Genomic DNA, 11,959 nt, shown 5'->3' with positions numbered 1-11,959 from the left:
TATAAGAACAGATTACGATACTTGCCTGTTATTTTTAGCACAGCACTACAAAATATAAACCGCTGACATAACCTTGTAATAGCGCAGTATAGATTTAGAAAAATATTGTTTACCAAGTTATTTGACACTCAGTTTGGCACAAAATTATAACATTCATTGATTATTGATATAATAATGTTGTTTTAATGCTCCTCAATTGTTAAAACGGTAAACAACCAGCAAAAATATTTTTATCGTAACTGCAACGCCATTGCAAAGTTACGTCGTCAGTTCAATCGCGACGTGTCAGGAACGCATTCTCTGAATGGCCGAACTATAGTTCCGATAGAAACATTTTGTAGATACATACTTAATACTGCTGCTTTACATAAATACTAAGCTAGTGTATTTTATTGCAAACACACGAATTGGTAAGTTAGGCACGTTTAGCTTAGAAGATTTAGTCTCGATTATAAATACATTTACAAAATAAAATGTTTCGACCAAAAATATCTTAAACCTCTTAAAAATAATTGCATGCCAAAAGATTGTAAACTCTTTCGTAAAGCTCATTGACCTCAATGTTAATATTGAATATGTAAAATAAACTTCTCATTTAAAGTTCCGAACTAATTAAGACCTATTGCTGCATTATACCACTTACGGTATTCCGTAATCAAGAATTCCATTAAAATAATAGCATAAGTTTAAAAGTTTATGGCAACACATGCAAAACGTTCCACATAAATGACTTAATAAGCAGAACTTTTTAATGTACAAATTATTGCAGGCGTGCACTCTGCAAAAATCATTATCATCAAGCTTTCCTTGGGCTTTCGGCAGTATGCAAAAGCCGCACGTTACTGAGTCGGCGCGAAATGACAAACTAGAGTGGGGGGCAGTAACCCTAAGCGCTTCGGACGGGGAGGTTGTGTCGCCACGCGCCGCAAACACATCGCGATCTCCGCAAACTATAAACATTCGCCGACAATGTTATGATTGAAAACCAAACAAAATGAACCATGGATTTTTGTATCGGTAAAAATTATAATAAGTGTATTTTTTCACGTGGAATAATAAACTATGCGGTGTGAAGTGCGAAGTGACGTTAATCAGTAGTGTCAAGCATGACCGCGGGTCCAATTAAAAGAGATAATCTCAGATGGAACCAGTTCAAGTGTGTAGTGCTTTTGCATCTTTTGTTCAGTTTCCCTTGCGCGACAAAAGGTAAGTGTATGAATATAAGATAAGAGTTCGTTTATACGAAGCTCCCCGGATTTGATCGCATGATAAATATGCCGATATTTTTTAATGAACGATAATATTTTTTGAGCTTTTGCAAGGAATTCATTATTTTTAATAAATTAATATGTTGTGGAATTTTGTGAATTAAAACGAAGTATTTAAACATCTTTTTAATGATTCAATAAACCATACTAAAAAGCCGGCCTATAAAAAAAAGGATTTATGTCATAACATCGATATTTTGCATAATCATATCAAATTGCCAATCACTAAAAGTTTATTGGCACAATCCATCTTTACTATCAATAAAAAAATAATTAACATGCGCATTAGTTCAAATAGGAACACGAAAAAAAAACATGTTTCGGTAATTAATTCAACATCTTCACTAAGGTTTCAATTAATTATTGATTTTTCTGATTGGATTGTTATTTATTTATTTTTTCTCAAGCTCAAAGTCGGGCTCCGCGTATAAAGGAGCACCCAGCTGACACTATAGTGGGTAGGAGTGAGCCTGCAACTCTTCGCTGCGTCTCTGAAGGGAAGCCGAAGCCCACGATCCAGTGGTACAAGGATGGGTCACCCCTTGCTCCTACTGACCACCCACATAGAGTACTGCTTGAAGATGGACTGCTGTTCCTTAGGTAAGTTCGTATTTATATTTATTTTGTCTATATTCATGGAAAGGAGACAGAGCTTTTTATACAACATGTAACTTAATTAACGCACATCCTGAAATTAGTTTGTTCAGAATCGTTTACTGAATCGATTTATATCATTTTTAATTAAAACTACGTAAATTATTGTCATAATAACCCTGTACAGTCAAAACAAATTCAAATAGACCGTAACTCAAAGTAATAAGACTTCGTGTATTGTCGGCTTTTTCCGTAGTTTCGTTATGTTGTGTCGAGTCGAGCGGCGCGCGGCGCGATATTTGCGTGCGTAGTAGTATGACCAAAAAGTTCTCCAAGAATTGGTATAACTAATTTAGTAAATAACAATGCATATACATGTTAAATTAAAAATTCAGTGTATGTATTATGATTATAACATAATATTCTAATTGGGGTGTTTGAGGGTGTGCGTTAATTACGTTACATGTTGTATAATTAGTAGCCCGCCACAGCTACGCTCTGGATATGTAGGTATCATAGAAATCCAAGCAGTAGTTTATGAGATATTCGCTAACAGGGACACACTCAGTGGAGGGCTTTGTTATAAAAACTTCAATAACATTTAGATAAAGCTTTTGCTAAACCGATTTTCTTGTTAACCCTTAACCAGGCTATGGATTGAGAATTTCCCACATAGATTTTTAAGAGCAACTACCTAAATAAGCAAAAGACAGAGCTTCCGAGAAATGCTTCAGTTGTTTTTCGACCTGCACCGCAATTAATTAAAAGAAAAGTTAAGGAATTTCATGGTTGAATTACCGTACCAAGAGTTTTACCACAACTTAAGGGTTGTTATGTTCATTTGTTTCCATACCATATAAACCTTTCATAAAATAAGATAATATACTATTGATAAGTAGGATATAATATACAAAGGATAGGAGGAGTTATTCAATAAATTCCCTATCCCATGAGTCATAATATGATACACACCAATTGCTTAACTATGTATTGTGTCAGCCGTGGACGGTCAAGTGGTAAGAAGTCTGGAATTTAATGATTTATATTGTTTCAATTTAAATTATTTATATTAATATAAATAATTAAATTCCACATTTTTCATGTTGACGTATTCTTGCCAAATAATCACCAAATTAAAAAAAAATGTTGCGCCTAATATATGCGCAAGCGCAGACGTTTGAATGTTAGCATGAACTTTTTAAGTGTTAAATCTTCGGGATTTAATTATTTATGTTACGTTAGTTGTTACATGATAACATAGGAGATGATGCCACTTATTATATAATTATTATATCTGATTTAATTTACAGTAGAAATCCTTATGTTTTTATTTAATACATATCAGTTTTTCTTTGCGGCAATTCTGCGAAGATCTACGATTTCTTCAGTCGATTTCTATTAGGCATTTTGAAGCTCTTTCAATTTTCAATTAGAAGTTAACGTTCGGTTTCACACACCAATCGTTAGAATCACAATAGGTAATAACAATCGTTGGTGGCAACAAGAAAACAAAATATAATAATAAAATTAGAACAAATTATATGAATAAACTTCAATTAATTTCAACAATGGTGGCTAATATTATATTACAAAGCTATGAAATAATATTACCATAATATACTTAATATAATGACGCTCGTATAAAAGCCGCCGGCCGTCGGGGTTACACAAACTATTCATAGTTATTAAACTATTCGTACTGAAAGCTTATTGAACTATGTTTATAGGCAATATTGTTATATTTGTCCATCGATTTTATATTAGAATATAAAGTTATATCGAACTAATAACCCAATAAATTGCAAGATTACGCCATTCATAATCACAGTTATGAAAACTATCAATGAAATTATAATAATGGGATACTAACTTTAACTAATATTTGAAAACCTGCTACCAACTGTCTACCCTACTACTAAAATGGAAAAGGTTAGTTAAAAACCATACAAATGAATTTATAATTAACTGTAACAAACGTGCTATAGCCCTTACAAAACCATTATTTTGCAAAAATAATGCATATTTTAAGCAAATGTCAGAAACACGTGCTTCATTAAGGCGAACTTACGAAACTAATTTTTAAAATATAATAAAAAGACATGTTATTATACAAAACACGCTGTTTTAAGCTGTTTTGCACTAATATATATACTCGTACCTATGTTCAATTGTACATGGTCCTTGGCACATTATTTTGTTTCTTTATTTCGCGTGTTCCCTCATAAAAACAGCCAGCCTAATTTAGCCGAAGTTTTTATTGTTGTGTTAATTAGAGGCAGAAAGACTAACTAACTAAAGTACATGGTGTTTTATTATACCTGGCTTGACACGGCACAAAAAAAGCGAAAAGAACTAAAGCGCGCATGGAAATATACCTGTATATTACTTACGTACCTATTTTATTTTTTGTCTGGTAATTTTTACAACCGATTAGTCACGGAATATCGCTATTCGTGCAATCATTAACATATGAACGTCGTACCGTATGTCTATGTCTGCCTTATCTATTCATATCATTGTTATGTTTCCGACTCACTTAGTGCAGTGTACTAAATTAGTCAAAATCGATTCAGTCTAGACACTATGGGGGATCATTCATGCATAACTTGTACATGCACAATGGTAGACAAGCAAATTAGCAAGCCAAGCAAGTCAAATTGAACCGAAACTGACATTAGCTTCAAAATCGATGGCGAAACATTCGAAAGAGAACTTTTTTTTTTAATTCCAAGGAGGAACGTTTCCAAACATTCAAAAAAGGAACGTTTTGAAATAGAAACTCTTTTGTCACGAAGTCTATAATTTAACGCTACGCCACTTGTGCTCTATCGAACCACCTGAACACTGACCGATATTGAGTTGATCGTTAAATTGTAGGGTTATGCGAGGAAAGAAAGAAAACGACGAGGGTGTGTACTGGTGCGTCGCACGCAATTCAGTCGGGGAAGCGGTCAGTAAGAACGCCACGCTCACCATTGCTGGTAAGTACTGATTCATTGCGTGTAAGTACTTGTAATTGCATGTAAGTACAGCTCTTGCACGTGAGGTTCGAACAATCCTTAGAAATGCATACGAAGCAGTAGGTACTATTGTTCGTAAACTTAATTTGAAAATTGATCCTGGAATTACACAATTGAGGTTTGTGTATGAATAATACGATAATAATGTGGGCTTAGACACAACTAAACTAAATAAAAGTCATAAAAAGAATATTGTTACAATTTTAATTAAAGCTACAAGTTTGACAGAAATATTCTAACGTGAGTTTAAAAGTCATTAGCATTTGTCAGGCTCGGTAACAATCCTCAGAAATTATGCGGAGTTCCAAACTGAATATTGAGCACAGATGCTCTTCTAACCTAAACCTCAAAATGTTTGCAAACTTAAACTTCATTATTAAAGCAATACCTTCCAAATTAAGTGAAACTTGAATCTTATCTAGATACCTCCTTCCATTCTCATTTGTTGATTTTAATTTGGGACTCAAACCTCACGAAACAATTCAATACTTAATAAAACATGCTGTAGGTACGTCTAAAAATAAATTCAAATTATAGCCTCTTCATTCATTGGAATCGATCTCAGCAAATATATTTACCTGATTCCAATGTTTGCAAATGTAACTAGACACGGTTATGCCGCTGTGCGGTAAACCACTAAAAGGTCGGGTGAAATCTTTATTTGCTTACCGATCTTCGCTGTGGTCTTTATGAAGTAATTCTATACTTTGTACGTATTTCTGGAAATAATAACGAGTAAATAAATACAAGTTAATGTTTCTGTATGAACTTAAAGAAAATAATAAATGAAACTTCACCCCAGATATTAAAAGCTTCTATAAGGTGGATAAAAGCCAGGCCATCTCTTAAAAGAAATACACCAGTTAATTCAGATAGTACTGTTGTTGCACAAAAAGTTTTTATTCTAGTTCTTCGAGACGACTTCAGAGTTGAGCCTCGTGATGTGAAAGTAGCCAGTGGTGAACCAGCCACACTAGAATGTTCCGCTCCGAAAGGCGTTCCCGATCCGGGCGTACACTGGACGAAGGATGGACAAACTTTAGATGTAGAAGTTAACGGGAGGTAATTAATTCAGAACTTCAAAACTTTGTCCACTATTTTGGATGCACACTGTACACTTCACATAAATACTGCCTTGTTCAAACAGTCAATATTTTAATGCTGAAAGTAACCAAACAATATAATTCATTTTGCATGTGAATGTTTATTGGCTTAACGATCCGCCTGAGGCATCTGTTTCATTTTGAATTAAGGGCACAATGACTCATTATTCTTGAAAATATATTGCTCTGGTTATTTTCATGTTTATTAAGTTTATAAACAAATAACAGCCTTATTTTATGTTAGATCTTCAAATTATTGTTTTGTTTCAGAATAATGATAGTAAATGGTGGTGATCTCAGAATATTAGAAAGTCTTCCAGGAGATAGTGGTGTTTATAGATGTTCAGCGTCTAATGTAGCCGGGGAAAGACAATCCCGTCCCGCGACATTGCTCGTATTACGCAGACCACATTTTCTCGTGAAACCTAATAACATAACAGCATTGATAGGCCAGAACGTTGAATTTCATTGTCAGGTAGTAAAGTGGAAAATTATTTTGCTTATTCATTGAACCTGAAAATAACCGCTGTGCCGTTAAAGGCTTTATTCGAATGACTTTATAAAGACTCGTTTAATTTCCATTTCAATGTTTTGTCAGAGTGCTTTTTTAATTAAACTTCGCTCTTAGCGCAGCTTTAGTTTTTTTCTTGTGTATGAATAAAGTTTTTGTGTTTAATTTATTAAGTTTAATTTTAGGCATCGCCAGAATCAGATGTGTCGGTGACGTGGTCTCGCGACAATGGTTCATTATCGCCATACGCGATCATTCGTCGAGGATCTCTGAGAATAGATCGAGTTGTTGCCACCGATGCCGGGACTTATACATGTAGGGCTGAGAGCCAAGCGGGAAGCAGTGCGGTAGCAGCTACACTTACTGTTCATTGTAAGTTCTAAACAACTATGGTTTCAGAACTTTCGCCTTATTCGCAAGGGTCGTTGAAATGATAATGTAATTTTGTTTTAGCACTACCTCATTTCACTCGAGTGCCTTCTGACCAGACTGCGTGGGAAGGTGAGGCAATATCCTTTCAATGCGAAGCTGAGGGTACACCGCCGCCCGTTGTTTTTTGGACTATGGAGGGATCACAGGTAAGAATATTATCATTAAACCAATACTGTATCATTAAATCAATATATTTTGGTGTTTTAAACTTGTGTTCTTCATAGGAACTGGTGTTCCCAAAATCGACACACGGTACTGGGTCGTTGTACCTAGATAGGGTAACAACACAACACGCTGGCAGACTGACATGCGTTGCTGTAAGTGCCGCTGGAAGTGCTATGCATACCGCCACATTACAGGTAAGAACATTGTCTTCTATTAGTTTAGTTTCTGTAATCAAGTATAGAGCAAGTTTAAGAATTTATTTCTCCTCCCAGGTACTAAGAAGAGAAGCCAATTCATTTAATGGAGACCTAGAATCTTCGTCTCCATACCCTGAATTGTCGAAGCACCAAAATCATCAGCCGATGACTCAGTATGAGTTGGTTCAAGCTCGTCGATACCTACAGCAAGATGTTCTAGCTCTGAGAAGAGTTGAAGGGATGTCTGCCACTACGGTCAAAATAGTTTGGGATGTTTTAACAGACTATAATGAGTACTTAGAAGGAGTAAAAATATGGTTCAACGGTACCTCCCTAAACCGACAATACGTTTTAGAAGAAGACTACCAGCATTCCAATTTATCTTTTAAGGAAACTTTAGCTGACTTTACAAAGTATGAAAACTTTTCTATGACCACAGTTCACAATAGCGGGTCATCTAGTCATATTTTAACTGGCCTATTGCCTCATGCTCAATATGATGTATTTTTAATGCCGTTCTATAAATTACTTTTGGGCAAACCTTCAAATATGAAGACGGGATTTACTGAAGAAGATGGTAAGCAAATTTACATTTCTAAAGCTCACTGTTGCATGTAATTAAGGCATCACGTGCATATAGCTACAGAGTTCTATGAATGTATTGTAGTTCCAACGGAGCCACCACAAAGCGTCACAGCGGGAGTGATAAATGCGACGTCAGCGTGGATTCGGTGGGATCCACCACCCCCGCATACATGGAACGGCGAACTTTCCGGTTATTTGGTCAGTACAAAATAGGAATATAATTTATTTTATATTGACATTTATTTAGTTGATTGTAATTTATATTTGCTTTTGTTTTAGATTGAGGTTCGTGTGGGCGGTAGTACTGGCGGTCGCGTGGTCGGTCAGATGTCGTTGGGAGCTCGTACACGGGCTGCTGCGGCAAGTTCCCTGCGGGCTGGCGGCCGGTACAGCGCACGCGCCGCCGCTGTCACACGCCGCGGACACGGCCCTTTCAGCGCGCCCGCGTACATACACATGCTGCCCACGCAGTCACAGAGACACTACGTACAGTAAGTTCCCTTTTATAACCTTCTTAGATTTCAATACTTCCAGAGAACTTGACATAATGAGTCATATTTTCTACTGAAATGGCTTTCAAACTACAGTCCAATATTATAGCTGACTATACGGAAACGTTCAACCGCCAGGAACTGTCTTACTCGGCGCGCTGTACTCAACGGTATGAAAATAAACATTTCGTTTCAGAACTGAACCATCGACGGACAAAGCGATAGTGTCAATGTTCCAAGAAACTTGGCTGCTAGCATTATGTCTAACTTTGTTAGTGTTAGTGCTAGTCGGCACTGGAGTCATTGTTTACATAAGGCGAAAGCAGACAAAGCAAAGAAAAAGCCAAAACACAACTGGTAAGATGACTCATAGTAGAAACTATTCTTGTATAGACACTTTATCTTGCAACTACTATAGAAAAATATCTTCCAGGTACAGCTATTGTTAATGCTCAACATTGTCTGTTGGGGAAAGAGGCTGTTTGGCTAAGAGAAAGGCCAGTGTTTGAAGGCTCTAATGAACCTAGGATAGAGATTTTAAATTGCCACCAAAGTCTTTTGCACGGTAAGTCAAATTGCATTGCTAAGTACGTAAAAATGCACGTAAGTTAATGTTGAATGAAATGTATTTTCTTTTAGGTGGGCATTCAATAGGTACGATGGCTATGGAAGCGGAGTACAGTCTTCCACAACATACGAATGTTATGAATCCAATACCAGAAGAATCTCAACTAAGGAGGCTCCAACCAGAGCCTTACGCATCCAGTGCTATTTACACTGAATTGAACTATCAGGTTTGTATTTTTTCTTGATGTCGTTTCTTCCTTCATTTTCTTTCTTCTTCTTTTATCTTTCTTGTTAATATAACTGGAAGACTTTTTTGCTTTGCTATAATATTTTTTTTGTTTTGACTCTCAGTCTAAGCTCTTTATTAGTGAATTCAAATTGTAGGACCACACGGACGCAGAAGATTCTTGCATGAAATGTGCTGTAAGCCCAGGCTCTTACGATAACAGCATGGTCAGATCGTATGGAGAAAGCAATCAATACTCAAACGAGGAATGTTCAACATGCTGCAGAAGCAGCAGCTCCACACTCACTAAAGACTACAGTGAAATGACAAAATGTGGGAACGATGACGAAATGCAAGACATCTCAATAGAAGACTGTCCGTCTTGCAAAACAAATCACTCGAGGTCTTCAAGCCATCACGATGGCCACAAAGATTGGGCTATGGCCGAAGTAGAATACGATTACCCACAATGGCATTGGTTGGGAAGAGAAAACACATTTAGGCAAACCAACCAAGAAATGAGGTACGCCAGTGAGGGGCGAAGCGATCAAGATTGTAGAATGAATTTATGTGATATTCTGCCTCCGCCGCCTTATGAGAGGTAAGGATACTTTTTATATTCACTGAAGAAGAAAAAATGTATGATCGCGTTTTGACAATATCTCATTATTTTCAGGGAATCGCCATATCGAGAAATGAACGCATTCACAAATCACTCAGGGACGTCAGGTTGTTCAGGTCATACTTATAGAAGTTAATTGAATTTATTGTAAATTAAATTAATATCACTAGGATGTAATACAAGCAATATTACTTGATAGTGAACTGTACAAATGTATAAAGGTCTTTGCATATTATGATCGTTAAGGTAAAGTGGGATACCTGTTATACCGTCGCGTAATCAGATAAAGATATCTAGGGAACTATAAAATATCTCTGGCTAATTGTTCCAGTGGTAATATCAAATCATAACATCAAAACCACAAAACAAATCAAGAATTGACTGGAAAACCTTTGAATAATATTGATCAATTTAACGACTGAGTCGTTTTGTTAAGCATTAAAGTTTATTCAAATGATTTGGTTCTGCATAATACATCGGCTCCTGTTTTATGATTTGATTGAAATTCATGTTTCGTTAGTCAACAATTACTTACTGCTTTGGTGAAGTGGGTGTTGTTACGCGACGGTGTGATAGACGGCTTAAGAAGATTGTATGTAGTTCTTGTGGACGTGTTTACAAATAGACTGCTATGTAACGTAATGTAGGCATTAGGTTTTCATCTTTCTCTAGTGACTGTGATATAGTATAATTTCGTATTCAAATTTACGTTTTTTGTAAATATTTTGAAATATTTGATATCCTTATACAATTTTATCATTGACGTATTTATTGAGTGTAGTGATTTAGGATTTCGAATGAGAACCAAATTTTTAAATAATGAAATATTTTAAACAATCACAGTTGTGTATCATTTTGTACTGAGGCAGAATTCCTACACTGCATCGGATAATTTGTACTACGTAATACCGGCTTAATTAAAACTGGAAGATTTTTTTACATGTTTGTTTTACTTATATCTCCCCAAGAAAATTTATTGGACATCGACTGGTGGTCAATTCTGGAGTATTTCTGATAGTATAATAGACAGAATGTCTAATATTATAATATCTAGTAATTGTTTCAAGATAACGGTCAGCCACAAAAATGATTCAATTAAATAGTAATGAATTTCTTATCTCTTTATAAATGAATTGCTTCTTGATTGAAAAACAATACCATCATCATTACGTAATTGTGATGATCATAATAATTTGGATTAAAATTACGACATCTTTTTTACTATTTCGCAACAGTTTTGAAAATACTGGTAACACCCAAGGACGTAGACACACAATTAAAAATGCTTTACAGTGCAATAAACTTGCGAATTGCTTGTAAATCGTGCAACTGAATTGTAAAGTCCACACTCAAAGAACCGGCGCCTACAAAGATTTAGTACAGCAATAAAAGTTTTAATTAATTGGTACCTTTTGAAGTTGCTCCCGTTTAAAGCTGTTTATTTCTTTAAGTAATCTGCTGGTCAAAAGTTAGAAGATTGCGTCGAAACACAAGGACTTCTCTAAGAACTCAACTCGTAAGATGTTAATTTTTCATAGTTACAAAAATAATCGAGAAATCACTTCTCTTAATATTTTTGAAGTTATTAAGGTTTGTTATATGTGTGACCGCTAAACATACTTAATACTATCTTTTTGGCTTTCTAGCTATTCATGGATGCAGATCCTAAGTTTAAAAAGATCCTATGAGTGAAAAATTGGTCCTAAAATATGTATCTTATACCTACAAGCTTAATTCATACAATTAGGTAAGTATATAGGTAATTGATTAATCTTATAACGCCACCATAAATCAAATAACAAGCAAAAATTTAATTAAAATACTCCGATAATCACAGCCATAAAACTATTTAAAACTTCATAGTTAATATACTCGGTGCCGCATTAATTAAGTCGAGGAACATAGTTACCCCAGTTAAAACGTTAAGGGTTGTGATTGCAGTGACTATGCAGCTTCGACCCCCGATAACAGTACTTTTCAAATTAAATAAATACTTATTTTTTATCGCTAATAAGGTACAAATTAATATTGTGGGGATATGCAATTAGGCAATTTTGAATAGGGTATTTGTTATATGAAAAAGTAAATTAATTATATTTTAGATTACCTACTGGTTACAGCAACCTAATTTGAATAAATGTCCAATAGGAAAAGTTCTGAAACTCTAAGTGCCATCTA

At 35.3% G+C, this 11,959-nt stretch overlaps 1 protein-coding gene across 1 annotated transcript; it reads left to right on the top strand.

Annotated features, from left to right (window-relative positions):
- The first annotated feature begins 879 nt into the window (after nucleotides 1-879).
- On the top strand, nucleotides 880-10,720 carry LOC124634618 (receptor-type tyrosine-protein phosphatase S-like). Its single transcript, XM_047170269.1, has 16 exons — nucleotides 880-1,206; nucleotides 1,676-1,868; nucleotides 4,740-4,843; nucleotides 5,791-5,944; nucleotides 6,256-6,460; nucleotides 6,682-6,868; nucleotides 6,950-7,074; nucleotides 7,153-7,287; nucleotides 7,366-7,867; nucleotides 7,958-8,073; nucleotides 8,155-8,366; nucleotides 8,563-8,723; nucleotides 8,800-8,931; nucleotides 9,006-9,160; nucleotides 9,318-9,760; nucleotides 9,836-10,720. The coding sequence occupies exons 1-16, from the start codon at nucleotides 1,107-1,109 to the stop codon at nucleotides 9,915-9,917; spliced, it is 3,006 nt and encodes a 1,001-aa protein (XP_047026225.1). The 5' UTR covers nucleotides 880-1,106; the 3' UTR covers nucleotides 9,918-10,720.
- The last annotated feature ends 1,239 nt before the right edge of the window (nucleotides 10,721-11,959 follow it).

This window comes from Helicoverpa zea, chromosome 11 (genome assembly GCF_022581195.2).
Source record: "Helicoverpa zea isolate HzStark_Cry1AcR chromosome 11, ilHelZeax1.1, whole genome shotgun sequence".
Taxonomy (NCBI): domain Eukaryota; kingdom Metazoa; phylum Arthropoda; class Insecta; order Lepidoptera; family Noctuidae; genus Helicoverpa; species Helicoverpa zea.
Note: the sequence above shows the minus strand (reverse complement) of the source record. Positions and strands in the feature narration are given on the sequence as shown.

Coding starts and splice junctions, on each gene's coding strand:
- LOC124634618 (XM_047170269.1), top strand. CDS start 1,107: ATGACCGCGGGTCCAATTAAAAGAGATAATCTCAGATGGAACCAGTTC. Junction 1,207..1,675: donor TTTCCCTTGCGCGACAAAAG/GTAAGTGTATGA, acceptor TTTTTTCTCAAG/CTCAAAGTCGGGCTCCGCGT. Junction 8,932..9,005: donor CCACCAAAGTCTTTTGCACG/GTAAGTCAAATT, acceptor ATTTTCTTTTAG/GTGGGCATTCAATAGGTACG.